The sequence below is a fragment of the Lissotriton vulgaris genome, chromosome 12, assembly GCF_964263255.1.
Source record: "Lissotriton vulgaris chromosome 12, aLisVul1.2, whole genome shotgun sequence".
NCBI lineage: Eukaryota > Metazoa > Chordata > Amphibia > Caudata > Salamandridae > Lissotriton > Lissotriton vulgaris.
Genome location: NC_141700.1, coordinates 808,651,698 through 808,678,927, shown reverse-complemented (window position 1 = coordinate 808,678,927; position 27,230 = coordinate 808,651,698). Strand labels below are relative to the sequence as shown.

At 42.4% G+C, this 27,230-nt stretch overlaps 1 protein-coding gene across 1 annotated transcript; it reads left to right on the top strand.

The window, feature by feature from the left end:
- The first annotated feature begins 8,682 nt into the window (after positions 1-8,682).
- Positions 8,683-25,892, top strand: LOC147678830 (olfactory receptor 6F1-like). Its single transcript, XM_086945749.1, has 3 exons — positions 8,683-8,699; positions 12,758-12,806; positions 24,942-25,892. The coding sequence occupies exons 1-3, from the start codon at positions 8,683-8,685 to the stop codon at positions 25,890-25,892; spliced, it is 1,017 nt and encodes a 338-aa protein (XP_086801875.1).
- Positions 25,893-27,230: the final 1,338 nt, after the last annotated feature.

Below are 27,230 nucleotides of genomic sequence, written 5' to 3'. Positions count from 1 at the left end.
ATTAAAAAAAAGAGAAGATTGGAACTCAAGGTTTTTAGGGGCTTCAAGCATCAGGAAGCTGAACCCACTGTTTTTCAAAAGGATTCCAAAAAAATGGGGTGCATTTCAGGTGGATCTGTTTGCCAGCAGGCTACCTTCTCTGGTAGAGCAGTATTACCATTGAAGACAAGACCCCAAGGCTTTGGCACTGGATGCTTTGCCCCAAATCTAAAAAGAAGAGAATTGTTATACGTTACATCCGTTTTCATTAATTCAGATAGTATTACTAAAGCTACGGACAGAGCATTACAGCATTGCCTTAACTACTCCATTTTGGAGTACCCAAGTATGGTTTCTGGGGGTATGAATCAGGCAGTGAGCATTCTGCATTTGATCCCAGGGAGCTTAGATCTTATTTCAGGCCAAGAAGGGGAAGCACATCCTCTTCTACTAGATTGAAACATGAGCCTTCTTGTTTGGTGAATTTCTGGAGATCCAGCAAGATACTCAGCCCTTTCCGGGGAGGCTAAAAGTCTACTGCATGAGTTGTGGGCACCAGGAACAAGGAAAGGAAGTAAAGGCATATGGAGGAAGTGGTGTAGTCGGTGCCTGGAAAGGGATTTGGATCCCATGGACGCTCCTGTAGTGAATGGAACTAGTTACCTCACAGGGTTATTTAGATCAGGTGTATGTTATAGAACAGTCAACTGTTACAGATCAGGCATCTCGGCAGGACACTGCCTAAAAAAAGAAAAGTCTGTTGGTAGTGACCCTTTAATCTGCAAGGCAGTGAAAGGAGTAAGGCTTAGACCCACTCCTAGGGCTAGATATGAGTTGTTATGAAATGATAACCTTATTTCTGACCTATTTGTTCTATGGCCTGATAATCCTTATCTTTCAAGAAAACAGTTATCTATCAAATTAGCACCTTTACTCTGATATTTATTTTTTAGAATAGTATTGGATGTTAAGGTGTTAGAGATCTGTAATAGATACTACTCCCCAGATGGAGTTCACTTTCAATTATGGAAAAGACCCAAAGCAATGTTTGAGAATATCTTTTATTCTCATTTTGTTGACTATAAGACATTGAGTGTAGAGAGTTACATGAAAACTGATGAACATAGCATGATCAATGTTAGACCAGATGGTGAGGATCAATTACTAATATCTTTTGTGAAACCCAATAAGGAGATGTCTACAGCTACCATTTCAAGATGGATAAGAACAGTTATGTTGGAAGCAGGAGTAGATTTGTCCAAATTTGGAGCGCACTCTTCTTGGGGTGCAGTGACCAGCAAGGTGTTTTGGGCTGGAGGTTTAATAACAGATATATTGACAGTGGTAGACTGGTTGAGTGCCTCAATCTTTGCAAACTTTTAGCTTAAGCTTGGGAAGAATGTGAGCAGTTTGGCATTGAAAAGCTTTAAAAATGCTCAATGGTAGCCTCAGGTCTTGTAATGAAATGGCGATTTTCCAATTAACATACAGAGTGAATCTTGATTTCATTAAAGACAATGGAGGGTAACATTATCCCACCCACCACACCTATATGGGTAAAGCTACATATTGATTATCTTTATGTATATCATTTTTCATATATTGGCTGCAATGTTTATCATTGCTTAATGTGTATCTCTTCTTAGCAATTTTATGATGGAGTGCTTATACTCTTTACTAGTTCGAATCACTTGATTTTGTTCCTTTTTTGCAGGGAATTTGTCACTGTGAAATTCTTCTCCTTGTGAAGTGCAATTAAGGTTGAAGACGTCTTCTTAATGGAATGTTTTAAAAGTTGTATAGTTGTATGGTAATATTACTGCAGGCCTTGTTCCAGATAGTAAGATTGAATTCATACCAGATAACGATTTCAAGGACTCAGAAATATTAAACATATTATCAATTTACTCCATCATCGATTCCAAGGAAATAGCCTCCCCTAAAATAGCAGCAGCCATTATGTGCAAATTACTCCCTAAGAAGCAACCAATCTGGCAGCAATTCTGAGACCATATTAAACTAAATTCAAGAAGTCCTTGAACATTTTTGAAATTTATGTGCAAATGATTTCATTCTTTGGATGGAACAGAATCTCTTATGTTGCTACTCCAGATTTAGCATTCTTCTCTAAAGACATTGGCCAGAGCAGCAGATGGCGCTGAAGGAGCCAGACAGACAAAATAACATGGTTGAGATCTGAGTCCTTAATTCACACAAATAAAAATCTTTCCTTTTTTCTCCAAGGATGACCAGTTAGCATTTAAATCATTTAACAGGAGCAGATTCATATGGACGGAAGTCAGAAAAAACACATCTATCACAGTTTAAAAAGCCTGAGGGAAATCACCATCTCTTCTTGTAGACCAAAGTAATTCAGTGCCAGGTTGAAATCACGTGAAAAATAATATTTTCCCAAATCTGAGCCAAATATTCACAGTTCAAAAAGCCCCTTTTGTAATCCTTTTCACTGTTCTTCAACTGATAACCCTAGCGGATCACTCTAGCCAATCTTTGTACATCGGAGCTTGTCAAACCAAACTCCATCCTCATTGCTTAGGATGAGACAGAGTTAAAATGCCATAATTTAAATAAAATATGTCCTATTTTCTAAAGAAAGCCCCAAATAGTCACATCAATTGATAATATTGCATATGGTACTGTGGATGGGACTATCACTTTGGAAACAGAGATCATCTGCATAAAATGCCTTCGCCCCATTGCATTGCAAAATGAACATAATGCGTTAGCACGTGATAAGGCTTTAGAAGAATCGTGTTCACTATAGGCTTTATCCTGTGTCCTGCCAGCTACTATTTTCCTTAGTTAGGGATATGACTTCATGATCTCAATCTTCTCTGAGCCTATTCTTCAGACATCATTATTAATCTTCCCAAACTGTCTGCATTTTAAGGTCCGGATTGTGCTCTAGAGGCATTGATCATCAGATAATATAGGATAGTATATTGTAGGAAGGACAGTAAGGTGTTAAATCCAGTATTACAATATCATCAGCATCCAACAAGCATGGGTGGCTGCCAATGTTCACAGCATCCCCCGTTTTAAATAGAAAGCACTAGGGAAAGACAAAACATATAGGGAAAATGTTGTGGGGCCAGCAGCCACTGGACAGGGCAATTAAGAATGAAAGAAGAGATTTAAGCAGACACAGCTTCTCTATTTTTTCCAAAATGTTTGCCAATTTACCTTATCAAAGGCTATTGAAAAATCTATGAATGCCACATAGGCATTAGTCATGCAGAGCTGGTACGCCAAGGGTAGCTATCGAGCTATATAAATGGTCTTTTCATTCCATTGAATTTCATTAGCCCCTCGAATTAAAGTGTACTTTTCTGCAATGACATTTAGCAAGCAGATGTTGTCTAATGTAAATATTTTTTCCTAACGCCTGCTAAAGTCACCACAACGCATACCATTAATACGCATGCCATTACAACACATTATAAGGTAAGTAATGGAGATGTTTTAGTTTTAGGGTGGGTATGGGTTTCAGGGTACATGGGACTAGTAATTTTTACCCCTATACTTACATTCCCTACTGTTGCACTCCCTGGAATGGGAATAGTACTTTTTACCCCTACACTATCCCACACTTACCCCACTGCTGCCCCAAAAGTTGTATGGGTTGTAATGGTATGCGTTGTAATGGAATGCGTTGTAATGATAGTTTTTTCAAATGTGTTATAAAATCATGTGATGTAATGGTAGTGGGCCAAATTGCAACTTGCATCATTGTTTCTTCTTGATGTTTTATAATTTCAACTGGTGTGATTTGCACTCTGTTATTCATTGCTCCATCACTCTGTGTTGCGGAGTCTTGAGAGGTTATCAGTCTTTCCATCTGATTTTCCTGTATAGTAGCAAGAGGATATCTGCAGCTACTCAGGACCCCACACGGCCTACTGTTGAGAATCGGCCACATAATGCAGTTTGATCAGAATAATGGGGACAAATCTTTTTTCTTTTTTTGCCGCCAAGAGGTGGAAGTAGTACTGCTCTTGTTTCCCAAACCGCTAGGACAGGTATAGCTGTTCTGTAAGATGGCCCAAACTACTTCTGTCCACAATCTTTTCCCTGACCAGGTTCCAAATCTGCAGGACCCAGGCAGGTCAGACCAGACTTTACAGCAAACAAGTGGACTCAAACCCAGGGAACTGGTTTCACTTCCCAAGTGGTGGTGCATTTGACTTGCACATTGCTTTGTAGTACTCGGAATTCCTTCAGTTCCTGCAAAAAACAGCCAAGCGGTCATTCAGTTCAAATGGTATTGCATCCACCACTGTGCTGGCACAATCGAGATCAGGTACCCACATTCTTGTCTCAAACAGGATTTCATAAGGGGTACTCCCTCCCAAGGACTTTCTTGGCATGTTATTAAGTGCCCTCTGGGCCCTATATAGGTGATTGACCCATGTCCTGCCCGTGCCTAATACCCATGCTGTTAAGGATTGCTTTATGTCTGGTTTTTCCTCTCCACTACTGAATTTACCTCAGGATGGTAGGGGAAGGAGTACTGCAAGGCCATGCCCATACCTTCCATGACTTCTTGGTAAGCCCTAGAGCTAAACACAGGACAACATTTGGAATGTAATGTGCCAATTGTGCGTGTCCCGAAGAAGACTCTCAAATCCTTTATAACAGTTTGAGCGTCAGCTGAGCACTGGGGCCAAACCCATAGGAATCTAGAGCATGAATCCACTGCCACCAATATGTACTTGTAAGCCCCGTCAGAATTTGAGGGGCCTCAGTGGTCCATATAGACACATGCTAGCGGTCTGTCTGAAATCAGTAATGGTGTTTGTGGCAGCCTCTGAATGGTGGAACACTTCATCTGCTGGCAACTATCACACTTCAAGACATAGTCTTTAGTTTGTTTTGTCAGCACCGACCACCATTAACACTGATTCAATAATGAAATTGTTGCAATGACTCCTGCGTGTGCAGAGCCAAGACTCTTGGGTCCAGCTAGTATTAAACCTAAGCTAGTATTAAACCTAATCTGTGATCTTTATTTGGTATTACTCTATCCCCACTCCTGGAATTTGAGCATACAGTTTGTTATGCGCATCTAACTTGTAGGAGTACTTGAGTGGAAAGCCTTTTGGCAGGACGGGTGAGCCGTTCTTTGAGGCATTGATGGCTACTACTATATCTCTGTCTATTTTTGTGTGTGACTGAGTGATTGCGGCGACAGCAGCAGTTTGCACTGTCACCTTGGCGGCTTCATCAGCCAGTGAATTTCCTTCAATGTGTAAGCCAACAGGCTGATGACTAAAAGTGTGAATAACTTGAGCCCGTGGTAGGCCTGCTTTCAGCTTTGCCACTTGGTAAGATAACAATTTGTCTTTTATTGTCCTTGCCTTGGCGTCTCTAAATCCATTCTGGCCCCAGTAGTGAAGAAATTCATTGTAAGATTGCACACAGTAGAATGAATCACACATAACCAGTGTGGGGAAATCCTGATCCATATACTGTAGCGCTATAATCAGGGATTTTAATTCTGCTAGCTGAGCTGTACAATCTCCGAGAGATTGCCTAGTCGTATTGCTTGGATGGAACTTACCATCCTGCATCCGACCTTTCACTATAGCGCATTCAGCACTATACTGCTGTTTGCTTCCTATGGCAGGTTAGGCAGAACCGTCAGTACAAATTATGTATTCGTACTGATCTAGAGGCAAGATTTCATTCGGCAGAGGGTATTATTGTTCGTATTTCAAGAATGCTTGTGTTCTAAGTCTTGATTTGTATCTATATTCTACATCTGTTGCAGTGAGAGGAATTACCCCATAGTATCCATCGTGGATTGCATTTGGAATGCTGGCTTTAGTTACTGCTTCTAAAGTCAGTATCGGAGTTACAACAATGATGTGTTTCCCCTGTGCTAGTGCTCTTTCTTTCATTATAGCAGCCTGTACAGCTGTCAGTGTTTTTTCTGTTGCTGCAAATCTATATTCAGCATTAGTGTACAGGTGAGATTTGTATGTTATAGGAACAGTCTCACCTTCATTGAACGTGATGTAGGTATACCCTGATAAGCAAGTGACAACCTGTATTACCAGGTTGCAGACGTTTACTCGTGTCTGCAAGTGTTTTGAAGCTATCATGTCAGCTTGAACTGAACTAAGAGTGTCAGTATGTGTTTGCTGTGAAGAATGGTCTGATTAAGACATAGAAAGGTTTGACTCTTTCTACATAGTCTTGAATGTATGTTCTGCTGAAATGTAGGAATCCTAATATGGACTGTAAACTTTTCAGAGTTTTACGAGGCTATATTAGCGCATATTTTTCTGGAAAATTTGTGGCAAGGCTTTTGCCTTCACCTGACAGCTCATATTCCAAAAAAGGACATTGAGATGGGCAATTTTTGGTTTTTAGAAGTTAAATTTGTAGCCCAAATTGGCAAAACCAACAATTATGTTGTTCACCCTGCATACGTGAACAGGTAATACATCGACCGGCAGATAGATATCATCCACATAGGACACTGCCTCTTCATCGTATGTTTGTAAGAGCTTTGATACCCTTACCGACAATAACCTGGGCTGTTCTTATAGCTTTGGGGCAGGCAACAAAACTGACTCTGAGTGCCAAAGGCTGAAAATCCGGTCAAATATCTGCTTTCAGTAGCTATATTTTGGCATAAAATCCTTTTTGAGATATGTAGTATTTATTTGTATTTCTTCCGTATGATGTCATTTATCAATGCAGCACTGTCTGCGTTCTGAACTGAAAATGTTTTTGTGTATGAGTTCAAGTGTCTGTAATCTAAAACCAAATGATATGTGTTGTCAGGTTTCATTACGGAAAATAAAGGGGTGTTTCACTCACACCTTCGTATTCAAGTTGGTCTAAGATGTCTTTGACCTGTTTTTTTGCTTCAATTTTAATCGGGTACTCTCTCTGTGGTGTTGGATTTGTTTTTAGTAGGATTTTGTGGTGTTTTAACTCCACGTCCCACCCTGCATGGTTGCAGTATAATGCCAAAGCTAGTGCTTGCACCCACTTCCTCGCGTATCAGTGTTTTAAGGAAACAGGAATGAGGTTGGGGAAAGCAGGCAAAATTATGCTTTCCCCCTTTGGGCAATCCATTATAAATTCAGGCGGCCGATCTTTTTCGGCCAACAGGATGCCAAATCCAAATGTCGAATTTTCCCAAAATAGATCTTTAATGTTTCTTGAGAAGTCTCCCTCAATTTGCAGATTAAATTTGTGTATCTTGTGTTTCTACCATGATATACTCATTCAATCCTGCAGTCACCAGAAATTCCTTCAGGTTCTGGTGAGCTATTATTCCTACTTCCGCACTGTCTAGAATCATCAGAGCCCATTTCCCATTCAGAAGCTGAGTCATCAGTAAGCTGGGCATTTCTATTTTTTAAGCCAGCCACCTTCTTTTTATAAAATTGAGTCATTGTTTTAGGTTGCTCGTCCTGTTTGATAATCAAATCTGAAGTGCGATGTGTCTCCCTTGTTCCCTTTGGTCTGTGTTCAATTTTTTGTTCTGACCATCCTTGCCTTTCTGAAGTTTTTGATGAACCCTGAAAGTAACGAAAGGAATGTGCATCAGTATCCGGATACCTGTCAGCTTTCTTAATGTTATCACAATCCCTAAGGTTGTACCTCTTTTCAGAGGATTCCCATTGGGGAGACCCACCCCTTGATCGTTAAATGTTTCTGTTTTTATTATTTTAGGTTGACTATTATCCCACTTCTTTTTAGAAGAAGTGGGTGCTTGCTTTGAGCTCTCTTTTTCAGAGCTACCCACCACTAGAGGATTCCCGAGTTTTGCTCCCAAACTATCTCTGCCTAGATGTCGTCAATACTTTTTGGTAATGCCCGCTCCTCATTTTCAGGAGTTGTTTCCCTTAGGCGTTGGCGTATGACCACTGCTGCTGCTTCCTCTTTGATGTTGATCAGCATAATTGCCAAGACTTGGTCAACCCCAAGTCCAAGGCAGGTCCTGCCCTGTACTCAATCTGTATCTGTTTTTATACTTCAGGAATAACTGATATTGTTGGGGTACCATGTATTCTAATGTATAACGCAGCAAAGATTGTTTCCCATGTGGTACAATCCTCAACTGAGGGAACCATTCCAATGGCGAGCAAATTGTTAACATTCTGTGTTTTTCCTGTGGACCCATATGTGGAAATACTGCTTCCAACTGCGCTATTTTTTTAGCAATCCAGAATGGTACTTGATCCCTTCTCGATGGGGACACACCCATTATTGCTTTTAGTGTTTGTGGACTAATAATTGGTGTTGGCTGGGTCTTGACTGTCCCAGGTGGAGCAGCTCTCGCAGGTTGTAATGTGAGTGTTCGCATGACAAACTGAACAATATGTCTGTATAGCCTGACTACTTCTTTGTAAAGTGTACGCACTTCCCCTACTGGGAGTCTGTCTATCTCAGGATGAGGAGTGTAAGGCACTAAGACTGACCATGTCACTCCTTCTATGCTGAGCGCACCTAGTCTTACGACTGACGTTGTGTATTTTAGGGTGCCTTTAAACCAGTTTTTATGTTGCTGGTAGGTTAACAGGACTTCTATGTCCTCGTATGGGATGTATTCTTCTGGTGGATCCACTTCAATGTATTCATAGAACATGTGTGTCTAAGGATCTGCAGGTGGGATTTTACCCAAGAATAGAATACCTTGTGTGCCTCAATCACGAAGGTACCATGGCCACCTGTTGCAGGTAACCCATGTTCTAATAACTTAAGAGTTACTGCCTTTCAGCAGTTTTCTGAAATGTTAAGGATATTTGAAAATTTGTCTCCTTCCTTGCCTCCACTGCCATTTGCGGGGTCAGTCATTTTGAAATTAGAAGAAAGTAAAAAGTTTTAAGAGAAAGGGTTTAGCATGATAGGGAACCTTTAGTCCTTTACAAGCTTGCCTTAAACCTTCAGCCAATACGCAGGGTGTGCCTGCTCAGCGTAGGCGGATTAACCTTCCCACTTCAGACATCTCCGAAAAATATGAGTAGGATTGTCTGAGAAAGCACAACTGAACTACTCAAATTTTACTGTTAATAATTACCTCGAAACCGCTCCCAGGATGCTTGTTTCCGGTCCAGAGAAGACCTGGCTTGGCAGTCCGGGCTGGACTGTTCCCATAAGGAACAGGGTCAAGACTGATTTGCATATAGCTGGGTCTGAACTGGGGAGGCGAAGTGAGCTGAAGAACGATGATGGACTAAACCCAGATCTGTGACTGGGGGTGAGTGTTTCTGTGTGGATATCTGCATTCTAGCTACATTTTTTTTGTTGGACAGTATTTTTGTACTGAATAATCTCACATACAATCTACTATTTGAATATTTACACACAGGAAGGAAAAAGTTGGGGAAGATTAAGAGAAGGTAAAAAAGAGGAGAAAATGAGAACATTTTGTACACAGTTCCTCGGCAGTCAAATGAAAAAAAAATGTATGTTACTGAAATATTTTCAGACACATAGAGGTGATTTAGTGGATAGAGTATAAGTCCCAGGGCACCTCAATTTTTGAAGAAGATGAAAGGCTGTCCCTTGGCACACTTATGTCCCAGAGGTAATCCACAGTATATAAAATATGGCTCTTCCAGATTGCCTGTTCAGCCAGCAGCTGACTAACAGGAGAGATCACCACATTTACGAAATATCACCTGTTTTGCAAGACACTTCCTGGGTGGAAGGTGGGGTCTGTAGCAGCACCAGATACCCTACCCTTGTGTTCTCTGCTGACAGCTCCAGGGACATCTATGTCATAATTCACCGTAAACGGCTGAGAGTCTAGAAGATGTCTCGTTCTAGCTTGGAGTGGCAACCATTGGAAATCTTGACCTACATAATAAGACTTTGTTTCAGTTTTTCTTCTTTCCATATATTTATTTAGAATTTGGTGTGACTCCTACTGTGCAGCATATTTCTCCCATCAGGTTCAATTACCTATCTAATGATCAACCAAAATATGGAGCCCCTAAATAGAGGATGTTCGGTGGGTGCTGAAGTCACAGCCATCAAAACATTTTATGTTACGAAATCTGGTAATTTCACCAGAAGTGTCTACCCTCACACCATTTTTCCCTTTAATTGTATGTCTGTGTAATTTGTATGTCTGTGTACTTCCTCACCCCTTCAGGTCCAGTTAGCTCCCTCCCATATTTTGTTCTGCAAAAGTATTTAACCTCTCTTCAAACTAACATACTTAGCCGTGAGTTGATATTGACAATAAAATGTTGCCAGATTTGATTAAATACTTTATGACTATCATATTTCAGCAATAGTTAAAATTACTTAAAGCTGAAATGTTATTTTTTCTTACTCTCTCAGCGTCAGGGCACTGGTTTTGTTTACTGTTGCACAGTGACATTGATAATGATGTAATTTCAGGAGTCACCAGAATGTAATCGATAATATCATAATACATTTCAATGGGGTGGCTACTCCATTGGAGCAGAGGAGGTAAGTAAGTAAAGTTTGTTTATTCATGCATAAGTATTTAAAACCAAAGCACTAACATTACATTTAATACAACATTCTTATCATAAAACAATTCCAACTTTTGACCTTAAAATAAGATGATATAAATCACCATCTATGTGATACTTCATGTCTTGCTATGAGCGGATTTATAAAAGACATTATATTAAAAAATATGATATTTATAAAATATGAGCTACTGTTACGTGTATAAAACCAGGACTGTTGCTGCCGTTTCAATAGCCTGTATGATTTTCTACAGTGCACATATGAAATGGAAATGCATAAAATCAATTTTTAAGTTTCTTACCATCCAGCTTCTGGAGATGGTTGACACTTGAGTATTTTATATTCATTGAACAGGGATCAGGCATGCAATCTGCTGTTTAATTTCTCTTTATTGTTGAGAAGTGATAATTTCTTTACTGTAGATTTAAAAGCAGAAGGAGAATGGAAATTTGCTGATATTGCTTGGATTCCCTGTTCCTTGATCCCTAGATCCAATTAAAGGCTGGCTGGTGCTATTTCATTCCTTTGTATCTCCCGCCACAGAACTTGGCATAATTGACTTTCAGAGACTGGCCTTATTCTGTTCCAGGTTTTTACATAGGCACCTTTCTTCACTGTTAATCGATTAATGAGCCCAAACTCCAGTCTGATCTGGGCTGGCGATGGGTTCAGTGGAAGTTGGAACAATGATCTAAATACTTTAAAAGAGATTAAAAGTGCTGCATCTCTGCTCTCTTACCATATGTAACGTCAGAAACAGTCTTGCTGCAATGACTTTCAATTGTGGTTCACAGCTTGGACCTTTAATATTCTTTGTAGGGTACGTAATGCCTGGGTCAAGGAAACAACTTCCCTCTTCAAATCCTTTCTATGCTGTTTGAAATTGGCCCTACCATCAAAAGAACTTCCAGGTACATGTCAGTTGTTGGATGTTCAGTAAGTTGGCTCTCAAGACCAATTGCTTTTATTTGTTCTGCTGCTTACCTCCATGATCTTTATTTTCTTTAAGTTAACTGTCATGCCATTTGTTGATGAATATATGCATAGCCGGTCTCTAAGTCATTGCAGGCTGATGTTTTTACAGCTGATCAATATAACATTGTATATAATAGGATCAATATGATCGAGAGGTCAGCTGAGAACAAGTTGAATAAATGTGGAGAAAGAACACGGTCCTGCTTCAGGCTCAGATTTGTCACTATTTTCCTTGATAGCAAAGATCGATTGAATAACACACAAAGAAGGAGAGGAAAAAACTCCTACCTCAACCTCTCCTACCAGTATGTACACAAACAAAGAGAAGTAGGAGTATACGATTTAACACTAGGAGGAGGTAAGTGCAGGGACAGTGGTCTCACTCTGACGAATGTGTGACTACATGGAGCCGCCATCACTCCCACACCTGTTCGAGCTTCTACTACTTTGAAACTCAGTATTACTGCTGTGTGTTTTGAGCAGCCCCAGACTAAAGTGGGCCTGCCCTCAACCACCAGAATCAAGGTAGGAAAAAAGGGGAATATAGGGGATCATAGGTCCTGACAAAAGCTGTAGTGACATGTGGTAGGGCTATATCAAATTGTCAGAAGCATGTTGCATGTATGCAGCTAGGAGGGGTGAAGGGCTACTGAAAATCATTGACTGCACCATCCTATGTTCATTTTAATCCTGGCCAGGAAATCCAGGAATAAAGCATTACGGTGGATATTCCTGCGACAGTTTTTGTCAAGGTTCAACAATATTTTTGCAGTAACGTCATGAACATGAAGCAAGGTCCACAACTTCCCTAAGCCACCTATTGTACCCAACAAAGTCAAAGTGACAATGATAACCCGGGGAAGAAGGGAAACAAAACAAGGAAAAAGGGAAGATATCCCATGTCGCAACCCAAGTGGCACAGGACCCGTCAGGATAAAACAAAAGGCTGTGAGCAAGGAGAGAATCACAGAGAAAAAATTAGCATGCAGGAATGTTCCTCCTATATCCCTTTATTCTGTTTATAGTACTACTCCCTACCTTGATATAGCCCTTCCTCCATACAATGAGTGATAGATGTAAAAGTTTGTGCCTGGTTCTAAAAAATAATAATGAGACAATGCTGAGCTGAGGGTTACTTGAGAAAGGAGCTAAAATGTAATATTCTGTGGAGGTGCTATAGCCTAGCTATAAGCCAGATCTTGCTCGTGAAAATAATGCTCAAAATGTTACTGTGTTTAACAGCGAAAAAATAACAAAAATAAACCTTGTATTCAGGTAATCTGATTGTTACTTTTATCTTTCCCTTCAATAGGTATGCCAAAAAAGGGGAACGGATCCTCATAGAACGGGAGCAGGATCAGGTAAGTAGCAACAAAATATATAAAATGAGATTCAGCGCGAGAGCGCTGGTTCCGTCTACATCGTCAATGCAGGTTTGGCTTGTCTTTTCTTTCTTCTCCTTTGTGCAGGTTAATGAAATGGGTCCGAGAGATGCCGCCGAGAGATGACCCGGACTGAAGAAACGCCGCTCCAATGTCGGACCCACACAAAAAGCGCAGCGACCTAGAAGAGAGCAGGTAAGTCGATAAGAAGAGTTGCTGGAAGACCCAGCCTTCCGTACTGAACTGGGTGTTGGTGTTGAGTGGTATTTTGCAGAAAATGAAGGTTCGGCCTCAACGACTGCCCTGGAATGGGACGCTTTTAAAGTAGTGATTCACGGGATTTGTATTAATAAATGGGTGGGTGTGCGGAAGCTTTGTTGCAAGAAATTGAAACTGAGGAACAGGCCCTTAGGGAGGCTGAAAGAGCCCACTCTGGTGGCATCGAGGACCGGGACATAGTCCAGGCCCGGAGGGAAGCAGTAGCAGTGGTCTTGGAGCATGTATGGTGTTTCGACCACAGAGCTTACTTTGCCCGCACGCATGCTGAACGGGATAAGGTGAGTACGCTATTGGCATGGTTGGCTGATCCTGCCCCTAGGTGTGTACCCATATTGGCATTGACTTCATCGTCTGGACAACTGGAATGTATGCAACATCAAATAAATGACCGGTTTAGGCCCTTCTATGTGGACTTATATACAGTTGCTTACAAACAGGGGAGATGGATGTTCAGGCATTTTTGGAGGACCTCGAACTGCCTACCGTCGTGGTGGAAGAGGCGGAGTCCCTTGGTCGGGACATCACACTCACTGAAGTTCGTTGTGCTCTTAAACAATTGGCACGTCACAAAACTCTGGACAGCAATGGGTTGCCCATAGAATTCTATTTAGCATATATCTATCTCCTGGTCCCCAGACTGGTGATGGTATCTAAAGAGGCTAGGCAGCGGGGAATGTTGCCTACCTCCACCAGGGAGGCCATCATCATTCCCCTCCTCATACCGACCTCTATCTATGCAAACCTCTGACTGTAAAATACTGAGTCGTGTATGGGCTATGAGACTCCTTCCCTTAATGACGTGACTGGTGCACTCGGACCAGGCCCGCTTCATCCCCACTCGCAATACTGCTGGCAACATACGCAGACTAATACGGATACTGGATGGGGACCATGGAGCGGAGGGGCACGCAGTCGTCCTCTCGGTGGACATTGCTAAGGCATTTGACAGCTTGGAATGGCCCTACCTATTCTTAGTCATGAAAGCCTTCAGGCTTGGCAAGGGATATACACGCTGGACTGAAATATTATATTCGTCGGCAAGCTCCAGAGTGAGGGTTGGCAGAATTGTATCCTCTTCATATCCAGTAGGGTGTGATACTAGACAGGGTTGCCCACTCTCCCCGCTGCTCTTTGCCCTAGCGATGGAACCATTAGCGGCGAGGGCCAGGATGGGGAGGGCGTTCTGGGGCTTGAGGCTCGGTGGTCAGTCACATTATATCTCATTATATGCTAATGATCTGCTGCTGTTTTTGAGAGATGCGTGAGGCGCATTGGATGGAGCGCGTTCCTTGCTCAGCCGATTTGGGGATATCTCTGGCCTGCGAGTCAATTGGGCAAAGACATGTGTGTTTCCGGTGGCCAGAGTGTGTGTCCAACCTGACCTACCGCCTGATTCGGTATGAGTACCTAGGTGCCTTCCCTATTTGGGGACGCACGTGTATCATAGGCAGGAAGTACTGCTTGAAGGTAACATAGGTAGAGCTGTACGGGGGCTTAAGGGCAGCATGCATTTCTGGGGGACTCTGCCACTATCGGTGGCAGGCCGAGTAGCATGGTTGAAAATGGTAGCGCTCCCTCAGCTTTTATATTTCTTCCGGACCTTGCCTATATGTATACCCGTCGCACTATTCCTGCAATTCCGCTCTATGGTGGGGGGCTATATTTGGGGAATAGGGAGGCACCGAGTGGCGTTGGATAATCTGATCCACTCAAGAACCAAGGGAGGCCTAGCTGTCCCTGATTTTGAATTATATTATTTAGCTGCACAGTTTCAACACCTCACCCAGGCGGTGGCACAGGAGTTTCAAGGGCCAGAGCGAGGGACTGAGCCGGATGTTCCACGGCATGTTCTATTGTTTGCGGTACTGCAGCAAAGGTTGCGGGCTACCGATTTGTCATCTGCAGAATGTGTCCTGAGACATTGCTGGAAACGCTACCACAGCAGAGTTGGGGTACAGCGACCTTACGGCCCGGAAATACCGTTGGGCATGTGCACGGCCCTGCCACATGGCGGAGATTGGTCTGCCCTCGCGGAGTGGGAATCACTGGGACTCCAGATGGTGGGCGATTTATTTGGAGATGGTTTACTTTTACCTTTTGGTGCATTACAGGACACCTTTGGACTCCCGCGGGGTCACTTCTTATTGCATGCAGCCCTGGTTGCCGCCATTCAGAAGCACTGGGGTACTGGCCTTTCGGAACCGCAAACGAGTGAGGCGTGTCAATATGTAGTGATGGTAGCGGGCATGTATAAGGCGGTCACTGTATAACACACACACATAAATGTATGCTGGGAGAGGGATTGGCACAGCTGCAGAGGCTACGTGAGCAGTGGGCGGTGGATTTATCTAAAGAGATACCTGATGCGGCCTGGTCGCAGATACTTAAAAGGGCATGGTAGGGCACCAGAAATTCTAGATTCCAGCGGATTCAATTTTTTACATTGCACAGGGCATATCTTACGCCGGCTAAAATCAATAAATATTTTCATGTTAATACGGCTCTTTGCCCCCGTTGTAGATTAGAGGTTGCAGATCTCTTGCACATGCTGTGGGGTTGCCCGCAGTTGGGGACATATTGGGAAGAGATAACCGCTTTACTCTGTAATATAACGGGGCGGCAGATCACAAAGGATGGGGGGACTTGCCTGCTACATTGGTTTCTGCACACTAGCAAAACGAAGTTAACTAGCAAATTCATAGACTTAGGATTGGTGCTTGCTAAACGAGAAATTGCATCCCTCTGGAAAGCAACGGCGGGTCCTAGCTATATAAGGTGGAAATCTGCATTCCTTAAGTGGGCAAACAGCGACAGCTCAGTTCGATTACAGCAAGCCCATAGATCCCATAATGACAAGGCATTAGAGGCGGCGCGAGCCTGGGAGGCCCTTGTGACAGAGCTGAAAGCGACAGATCTAGAAACTGACTAAGAGGCGAGCGCATTAACGGCTGAGGGAGACCAGTAGACTAGATATCTGCATATTGAGGCACAGAGCGTGAAGCGATTTCCGGCTTCCATAGTAGTCAGGATGCTTAAGAATGTTGTTAAAATGAGGTCAACGGGGGAACCCGTACAATATGACTCACCATTTGATCCCACTTGGCCTTAAGGCAGTAGCGCGGGCGGGGGAGGGGGAGGGTGATTTTGGGGCAGGCATCTGAGGAAGAGTAGGATGGGGCTTTGATGCAGAAGACATTAACCATAATAGCACAGAGAAATGTAGGAACCTTGACACTGTGACAATACTTGTATTGAGGTGTATCTGCACCTGGTTTGATTGGGGATCGTTGATTAACCTTAATTGTGTAATGATGTCACTATCTCCTTCTTCCTAATGGTTGGGCTCCATGTAGAGGCAACAGCCCATCCTCCTATTTGTTGTGGGTGTTTGAAAATAATAAACACATTTTACAAAAAAATAAATAAAAGATTGATTCTGGGGCCACTGGTAATTTTTGTGATATTAAGTACGCCCAAAGTATTGGGGTAAAGGCTATCCTCAAGAAGTTGACAGAACTAATCTTTCTTCCTGTCCCATCACCCGTCATACTGAACCTATGGAATTTATTCTGTCGGATTGTCATTTTGAGATCCTTCAATTCACTCGTATGGATGCCCACAATTCCAAATAATGTTGGGTCTGCACTGGCTGTCTGTACACAATCCCACCATCAACTGGGAAAATAGAACGGTTGAAATGAAATTCACATATTGTTCAGCATGTTGTTACCACTCCCCAGACAAATGCTCAGGACTGTGAGAAGTTGGTCTGGCATATGCTGTCCACTATTCTAGTGGGCACCGTGCACCAGTCCAAACTACCCCTTATTGATGGTATCCTAGTGGTAGCTGTGTAGAGTAGCCTTTAGGCTAAGTTGAGAAGGAATGTAAAACAGCTTGTTTTACCAGTCTATAATATCATGAATGATCACATGAAAGGAGAACCACGCCAGGTATATAAATATAAAATATATGTATTTATTCTAAACACACCCCTCTAGTCTCTTTATGAGGCTAGAGGCAAAAGTACAATACAAATACTTAAGTAGCACACAGTAAATTAGCATAGTATACGTTTTGCCCTAGGGGCCTCACAAACCATATACTAAGAAAGTGGTGTAAGAACCACGAGAGAGATAGAAGCAAGGCCTAGGGCCTGTAGGACCGCTGGGGCAACCAGGAGCCACCCAAGGTAGGTCCGTAGGAGACCCATGGGGGGACGTGTTAAGTGTCTAAACACAGCCGCGAATCACCATTGACTTCTATGTAGAAAGTCGCAATTAGATTTGTAAAGATTAAGGACACTTAGGAGTGGACTAGGTGCAAATCCCGGGAGCACCGAAGTACTCGTATTACCTCACTCAGGGAAGCCGGGTGCATAAGTGTCTTTTTGTGTCGGGTTTCGTAATCGTTTCCTATGGAGAGCTGCAAAGAAGTGCTGCAGGCGACCAGATGAAGAGTGTCCAGATGGATCCAAGGGTGGATCGAAGATCTGAAGAACCTGAAAGCAGAGGGGACAGAGTCTTGGTCACTTGCCAGTGACCAGGGAGGCAACAGGAAGATGCCAGCCGATGTCGGTGATTTCAGGTGATGTAGGTGAAGCTTGACTCTTCAGCCACAAGGACCAGGAGGTGTCGACGACAACCAGGAGCTAGATTTCAGCTGTCTCAAGCCAGATGTCAAGTGCTGCAGTGTCGGTATCCGGATTGGACCCAAGAAGCCTTGGCAACAGCAACCCACGCAGAATAAAAAGATTGGCATTGGTGCAGACCAGCAAGGTCTGAGGGACTCACCCTATGGAGAGGAGTCAGGGCATGTGTGGGGCAACCAGGAAGCCCAAGAAACATAGGAGATTCCTTTGTTGGGACCCACCAATCGACAGACCAGGGATCGTGAAGGGGCCTCAAGCAGAAATACAGAAAGAGGGCCCACGAAACACTCATGGAGAGTAGGCCCACAAGCTTTGGTGCAAAAGATGCTCAGGGCTTGGACTACAAGTATCCCAATGCACAACCTCAGGAAACCATGGGAAGTTGATGCACTGGCAAATTTGCTGGATGTGTAGGTGTTCCGGTCCCACGTCTCTCGTGATGGCTACAGGTCTCAGCTTTGCTGGGGACTCGTGTCTGCCTCGGGGATATGTGGCAGTTTATGTCCTACGTTGCAGAATCCTCGGGATCCGGAGAGAGCCTTTGAAAATGCAGACCGGCAAGATGCTTCTTTGGTGCCTGTTTAAACAGGGGAATCACTCATTGACCCCAAGGGAGATTTCTTCAGTCTTCTACTTGAAATAGAATGTCGAAGGTCCAAGATATATGTTGCAAACTTTCAACAAGGGTAATCTAAAGTCCTGGGGACACTGTTCCTATACTTATACTAAGTTTAGGGGTTGGACTAACTCTAAGGTCCCACCTATGGGAGGACCTGGGGAGGGGGTGGTTCCACCCCTTCTCCTTTGTACATTTTCATGCCAGAGCTGGGCTGAGTGCCCCGGCAACCATTTTGAACTAGGAAATGCACGGGGACACCTTGTGTGCCCCAGGCACTGTCTGAAAAGCATTCACTGAATGCACCCACCCTGCCCCAATACACTAAAGCTTGTCTGGGGAGGTGGTTACACCTCCCTGTGATAGGAAACCTATTGTCCAGGCCTCCCCTGCTGGAGTTTTGTCCAGCAGCAGGAGGTCAGACTTGTGTCTGTGGCAGCAGCATCCATTTTGTGTTGCTGGGGCTCTGTTTAACTTTTACCAGGCAGAGCAGTGTGTACATGTCTTCTCCCTCTAGAAGGGTGGAATGCTACCCCCACCACCAGAACTGGTGGGGGGGGGTAGTATTCCAAAGTGTTTGACACCAAACACAGCATCTTTTGATGTAGCCATTCCAAAGTTGGCATTAACCGCAAGGTTATAACGCACTTAATAGTATATGGTATGGCTGTATCACAGAACAGCTATAAGGAAGGGATTCTGAAAGCTGCAGAGGGGCTCAGCTCATGCTAGGGCGCCTTCTCACAGAAAACCAAGCACTCTGCATCCATGATTGTCAAGACCTGCCATAGGAGTGACTTATAGGTTTATATGTGTCTGTTTTAAAAGGTAGATATAGGTATACTATATCTAAGTAAAATGTGCAAGCACCACCTTATCCAGGCTGCAGTAGCAGACCGGTGGTGTCATTTTGGAAGGCTTCCCAGGGGTGGCATAATATATGCTTTAGTATCTGGTAGGCCTCTGGGGTACCTATGCCCTTGGTACCTAAAGTACCATATACTAGGTACCACACAGGTAACCCAGTAACCAAGTTGGAGTGTACCTAATGCACATGAAATCAAATTCAAATTTGTTTATTTATGATAACGGAACTCAATTGAGGTCCACATAAAAATTCAATAAAGAATAAACAACAAATTTCATGAGAATACAATAAAGAAGTTTTACAGAATATTGAGTTATCAATATAATGTTAAAAAACATTTTAAAAAGTTAAACAATTTAAAACAAAACATTTCGTTTGGAGGATTAAGCATTGCTTCAATAAAATCATAAGCAGTAGAAATACCCAATTAGAGGCAAATAGGTCTCAACCATTTGCGTCTAAATGCCATAAGAGCCGGACAAACAAAGACAACATGGTACAAATCCTGGGAATTACAATTACAGAAATTATAAATATCTGAACCACCATGCCATTTGGACAGAAGACAGTTCAGAGGAAGTAAGTTATACCTTAACAAAAGGATAAATCGCCTAACTCCATGGGGGAGGTTCCAACATATGTATGGTTGGGGGGTTTTTATTTCACAGAATTTACCAATGGGGAACATTCTGCTCGCAGTTTTACTTGACCCACTATCAACTCTAAAGCTCAACTCCCAAGAGGCAGATTTTAAGCATAACCTTAGTTGGGCAGCAGTTTGTAAAAATAGGTTTTGTTCATCTAGCTGTAGTAAGGTAACAAACAGCCTGTCGGAAATTCCTTACAATAGAGGAATAAGCATTAAAGGAACCCAACAGCTCACTTCTTATTAAATATCTCAAGGTGCCAGGCGTTCCTCCAGCAATATTGAAAACCCAACGTACCACACTAGCAGCTGCCTGGGCCCGAGAGCTGCGCAGACCAAATTCTCGTCTTAACGAAGACGTAGAATTTGCAGTATTTACAGAAGCTAAGTTACGTAATATTTTTCCTTCTGAAATCAGTTTAGAGAGGAAGAAGCTAGGCTGGGTTCCTGGTTAGCAGGGCCCCAGCCAGACTAAAATTGATAAATCAGTGAAACACAGCAAAAAGTGGGCGTAACCATAGTAAGCAGGTCCTACTTTCCTACAAGGACCTTCCCAAGCCTCTTTGCTGTCGCTAGGAGGAGAATCTATTGGCGTAATTGATTCCATCAAAATTCCTACCGAGTACCACGAATTCTAAGAAGTTTTTTGTGAACAAGTAGCCAAAAAATTGCCTCCTCATCGTCCATATGATTGTACGATTGACTTGGAACCAGGAGCAGTTCTCCCTTGCAGCAGAATTTACACTTTGACTGAGGCTGAAAACAGTTATCTCAAGGAAAATCTGGATCACTATCTTGCTAATGGATTCATTAGACCCTCACAGTCCCAAGTTTCTTCCCCATTATTTTTCATACCAAAGAAACAAGGGTCCTTAAGATTGTGTATAGACTATCAAGCGTTAAATCAAATCACTATCAAGATTCGCTATCCTCTACCCTTGATTTCTGTTCTACTAGATAAAATCAAGGAAGCCCAAATTTTCACGGAATTGGATCTTTGTGTTGAATATCACCTCATTTGAATGAAAAAAGGTCGTGAATGAAAGAATACATTTTGGACAAAATATGGCCTATTTGAATACCAAGTCATACAATTTGGCCTCTGCAATGCTCCAGCAGCATTCCAACATGTTATCAATGAAATTATGAGAGACTTAATTGATAAAATTGAAGTGGTCTATCTGGATGACATTTTGATATTCTCTAAAGCTCTTTAAGAACACCCAGCTCATATCAGAATGGTACTTGATCGACTTCGCCTCCATCAGTTCAATGCAAAATTGAAAAACTGTGTTTTCTGTGCCCAAATTGTAGAATGTTTGGGATTTGTTCTGTCCCTGGAAGGGATTACCATGGATCCTAAAAAAGTGCAATCTGTAGTCAATTGCCCATCGCCAAAAGATGTTAAAGAAGTCCAAAGATTTCTCGCCCTTGCCAATTTCTACCAGCGATTCATTCAAGGCTACTCACAAAAAATTGTTCCTATTACACAACTCCTCAAGAAGGGAGTACATTTCCAATGGTCTGAGGAGGCAGAGTAGGTGGTTATGTATTTAAAGAAGAGTTTCACCTCTGCTCCTATCTTGCTGCATGCAGACCCAGCCGATCCCCTCTTTCTGAAAGCTGATGCACCAGATGAAGCGATTGGTGGAGTGTTTTTGCAGCATCATACATAAACATAGGCCAGCTGCAACCAATGGCATATAGATCTGGAAAATGTACCCCTCCTGCGATTAACTACACCATTACTGACAAATAATTATTAGCAGTTAAAAATACTTTTGAAGACTGGAGGCATTACTTATTGGGAGCCAGAAACACTGTAACTGTATTTTCAGACCACAAGAACCTTCAATTCTTGAAGACGGCGAATACCTTGACTCCTAGACAACTCAGTTGGTCTCTCTACTTCACTGATTTTGACTTTGTAATAACATATTGTCCTGGGAATAAGAATGGTAAAGCGGATGCCTTCTCCTGGATCCAAACAGATACGCAAGAACATTCAGTAGATCCGCAGCCTATAATTCCAGAGTCCAAAATTATTTGTACTGTTTCTTTTGAAGAGGAAGTTCCGAAGAGTATGACTCTGGAGGAAATGTTTGATTGGTATTCACAAGGAGTTGGAAGGAAGGTACAAAACCAGGTGTCATATTGTAATGGGCCCTTATATTTACTGATGAAGGGCATTGAGGAAAAGGCACTACATGAGTGCCATGATCAACCCTTAGCAGGGATAAAGGGCTACTTAAGACCATGGATTTGGTTCAACCTTATTTTAGGTGGCCAAAAATTAACTCTCATATCAAATTGTATGTAGAGACGTGTGAACTCTGTGCTCATGTAAAATCTGTTAGACAGGCACCCCAGGGATTGTTACAGCAAGAGCCCACCCCATCTCATGCCTGGCATACAGTCACTATGGACTTGATAGTATAACTACCTTAAAGTCGGGGTTTAATACCATTTTGGAATTTTTGGATACATTTACTAAAATGAGTCATTTTGTCCCTTTAACATGGATTCAATCTGCTCAGAAGTCGACAGTTTAGTGAACACATTGTAAAAGCTCATGAGGTTCCTAAAATTGTGATCTCAGATAGGTGTTCCCAATTTGTTGTCCCATTTTGGAGGGCCTTTATGCATGGTTTGGGAGTAGAAGTCAGACAGTCCACCAGTTACCACCATGAGAAAGACGGTAAAACTGAGCATACTAAACCACAAATTGGAGCAGTATCTCCAGTTGTTCCTTCTGGATCAGGGGGGTGAATGGTCTGAGCTGTTATGGATGGCAGAATTCACATTTATCAATGCTAAGAATGTTTCTACTGGGTACTCACCTTTCTTTTTGAACTATGGACACTATAACTCTTTTATTTGTCAAGAAGAGTTTTAGGTGCCTGCCGTAAGGGATTTAAAGAAGGATCTAACCATTATTCATAAGTCATCAGAATCGAATTTCGTGAATTCCATGGTAAGCTACAAGAAATACGCAGATAAACATCGAACGTTAGCACCAGAGTACCAAGTGCTTGATCAGGTCTGGTTATTGTCTTGTCATCTAAAATTAAAAGGCAATAGGAAATTTCAACCCTGTTTTTTAGGACTCTATTCCATTGAGCAAGTTTGGGGGCCAGTCACTGTCAAACTGAAAATACATCCTAATTCAGGTATTCATCACATCTTTCATGTAGCCCTTCAAAAGAAAACTGTACATAGCACAGGATTATCCAAGCCTTATGGCCCTCTTTCGTTAAATGGACATCCTGAATATGTAGTGAAGGGAATTTTAAAGTCTAAAAGAATCAAAGGAAAAATTTACTATCTTTTTGACTGGAGAGGTTATGGTCCAGAAGACAGATCGTGAGAGCCAACAGAACATTTCCATGCCCCTCAACTAAAGAGACAGTTTCACTGACAGTGTCCTCTCAAACCTGGATCGAGAAATCAGTCTTTGAGAGGGGTACTGTCAGGAATCACATCAATGTCATTTCTGTTTTTCAGCATAAGTATAATAAAAGAAGAGAAAGGTCAAAGTCCTGGTAAAACCTTTCTTTTTCAACCTTTGGAAAGACCTCTAGTTGGTTCTTTCTAAACTGCTGAAGTATGTGTTTTAGCATGACCTACTGCAGATTTGCCGAATCCAGCCTCCCACATGCTACTGGCCATGACAGCTAGGCTGAGAAAAGTCCCAGCGACACAGAAATGCATAATTTTTAACACTTTCAGTGTTGTGGTCGAGCATTGGTGTCAGGCCTAAAGTCAGCAGACATCACATTAGAATGTATTTCTGCAAAGGTCTTTTGAACTATCTTTCCCTCTTATCCTCTTCAGACCCGTACAAGCCTTTGCTGATGCCAGCATCTTGTAGACAACACAGTATGAGCTGCGCTCTTGATTCAATAAATTCTAATCATTGTGGGTACACCAGAAGAGTTTGCTAAATAAGTTAGCAAAAATCACCCATTATGAGACACTTTACGGAATGTGATTGATTGTAATTTGCCGCATTCATTGCTGCGCTTCATTCAAACGGTCCCCAAAATGTATTACTAAGGATCAGAAAGTATGCTAATGAGATCAAAGGGTTCATATGTGATGTCTTGTATCCACATAGTGGGGTTTATGTATGACAGGGTTACATCACGTTTGCAGCACGCAACGTAATACATGCATGATGCACCCTCAGATTTTTGAAGCCATGCAAAAGTCTGAAGCAGAGCAAATCAAAGCATTGCGTACTCTGTGCTGGGAAGGCGTTTCCTGGGCTATGGTGTGGGTGTCTTCACACAACACCCATGGATTTTGACACTTTCCCAGATTTACATGGTTAACAAGAAATATTTTTATTTCTCTATGCTTCTTACATTTCTATGTGTGCTGCATTCTGCAGCACAGAAAGGAAAAGTTATATGACTCCCAGGATTGTTTGCACAAAGCAAATCCAACGTGCAGCACAGGCACCCATGCACCATGGTGCAAGGATGCCTGAGTTGGTGCTAGGCTACTAAAAGGTGTAACTGCAGCAGAAAGGACAGGAATCAGCCCCATTAACTTAAATACGGTGGGATCCTGTGCTTTCCCTGTCACGCAGTGCAGCATGGTAAGGTAAGTGGCTACGCTGCACTGCAGAACAAGCTCACAAATGAGCCCCAGAGTGGGTCAGGGCAGATGTCTTGGAGCTCCGCTATGTGGCAGTGACATAAAAAGTCAGCAGAGTTTTGCTGGTGGCGGAGGCAGCGCGAACTGCCATTCATGCTTATCTTCCTGCTGCTTGAGTAGAAATTCTACCTGAGTGCCAGCTCACACTTGCCAACTTACTGTTGGCAAGTGTGGGAGGGGAAACAAGTTCACTGCACTATGGAGAGTGAGGTTTCCTGCACTTCACAAGCTCCGCTGAGAAAGGATTGCAGAGAACTCAGCAAACTCTGTGAACAGAGCGGAGTTCACTGCCCAGGCCTACCCCAGTATGTTTAGCATAATACATAACTCCTTCAATCCTGTTATTAAATGGTAAATTCAATTGTATAAAATTGTGATTCTTTTTTCCACAGAATACTATCATGGCTCCCGCAAACTGTTTAGAAAATGTAACAAGTAACAACAAATTTCTTCTTCTGGGACTGCAAGTCGTTCCAAATCTGAAGCCCTTCCTCTTCCTGCTGTTCATCACCATCTACATGCTAACTGTGGTTGGTAATATCCTCATCGTTGCCACGGTATCCATCAGTAAACGCTTCCAGTCACCTATGTTCTTCTTTCTGGGCAATTTCTCTTTCCTGGAAGTCTGGTACCCCACAAGCACTGCTCCCAGCCTGCTCTCTGGGCTACTGGCAGATGTCAGTTCAATTTCCCTTGTCAGTTGTCTAATGCAATTCTATTTCTTTGGTTCATTGTTGACTAGTGAGTGTTTCCTGTTGACAGTCATGGCTTATGACAGGTACACCGCCATATGCTTCCCCTTGCATTACAGCACTCTCATGCACCGCACGTTTTGTGTTAAGCTAGTTGCTGGTGCTTGGGTTGGAGGATTTTCAATCCCCTTTGTTACAGTAAACCTACTGCAGAGATTAAAATTCTCAAGTGAAAAAGTAATAGACCACTTTTCCTGTGAATTAGGACCTCTTCTGAAAGCAGCCTGTTCCGAAACCTCTTATATTGAAGTGTATGTTTTCATCATGTCTTTTATAATTTTATCAGTCCCTTTTCTGATAATCATCTTGTCTTATGTTTACATCATGTCGGCCATCTTGAAAATCCCATCAGACACTGGGAGGCAAAAAGCATTCTCCACCTGCAGCTCCCACCTTGCTGTTGTAAGTACTTATTTTGGCCCACTGATTGCAATCTATGCCACACCAAAAACTGAAAGCTCCCTTAACTTAAACAAAGCCTTGTCTGTCCTTTACACTGTCGCAACACCGCTGCTCAATCCTATCATATACACTCTGCGGAACAAGGAAATAAGAGAAACCTGGATAACGGTACTTCAAAAGACACATTAATCCAAGCGTCCGTGTTCTACCAATCCTTCCTCACATGGCACCCTGGAAAAGGAGAGATGAGAACAGTCCTGCCGCCTCCGTGGGATGGGTAAAGAGGACTGAACTCACATAATCTGTATTTGCCCAAACCTGGTGGACATAAGGTGTGCCTTACTACGAGTAATATGGAACGAAAAGGGCATAAAAAGCTGAAGGCAAGCTGTGAAGCTGTGTTTCAATCCAGAGGAAACTCAACTAAACTGCTGATTAACAAAGTACTTTGACATAGTGGCCAGCAGAATCAAAGACTAGGTGCATGAAGTATAGCACGCAGCTAAGACACTTTTGTTAATCACAGAGGCAGCCCGTCTAGAATCAGGTCAGCTAAAATCAAGGCCAGCATTCTGAAGCACAAGCACTTTATCACCCTCGAAATGGACTGCACAGACAATGAAATTTTGTCAGATACGATTTTTAACTTAAGATTTAACCACTTTTAAATGTAATTGTACAAAGTTAAGGTTGTACACAATTTTAACTTCAACGTTTAATCTTTTGTCTTTTTTATATTGTGAGTTTTAATTAACTGTACAATAAATTCAAATTCCAAATTAAAATTAAATGTAATCCAGGCAAGCTCTTCTTATAGTTGCCTTGAATATGATGCCACACTTCTAGGTATTGATGTATTTGTTTGTGTTTGTATTTTTAAGTAACCCTGACCTTTCTGGTCCCACCCGCGTCACATGTTGAATATTCTATTGCAGCCCATATATATATCCTTAATGTTTTATATTGTTGTTTCTCTAATTCTAGTTATATACATTTTTCATCCGAATGCTATGCTGCCAAGAATCGGCAATTTACACATTCTAGTCCAATTTAACACTAGTAGCTATTTATCTTTATGTGTTTATGTTGTAATTCTTTAGCACAAGTACCCTGAGTTTTGGTGCATATTCACAGAAGCAGAGAAATGGGAAAGCGGAGCTACAAACAAAAGAGATGTGCTTTAAAAGATTTGCAAAATATAAAAAGACATGACTCAGCATGGATGGAAAATAGAAATTTGTTCCAGCTCTGAATTGTGAAAACCAAGAAAGCTCAATCCCCTGTGTGCTTTATATGAACACTTGGTTCACTGACAAACAAGGCTGTGGAACACCTAAGTAGTGTGGCCAAGTGGTGGTGAACGGCCTATCATATAATTCATAAATAAATAAAGCCACAGGTGGTCCCTATGGGGGGAATGTAGTCCTCTACCTCCGGGCCATAGTTACAAAATCATTCATTAATAAGGTTTAGGGTGCAATTAACTGATTTTTTTGGTAATACACAAACATAAACATGTCTCGCCAT

Bases quoted from the DNA above. Each gene is read 5' to 3' on its own strand.
- LOC147678830 (XM_086945749.1), top strand. The intron at 12,807-24,941 runs GTAAGTAGCAAC...TTTTTTCCACAG, and splicing joins TAGAACGGGAGCAGGATCAG to AATACTATCATGGCTCCCGC.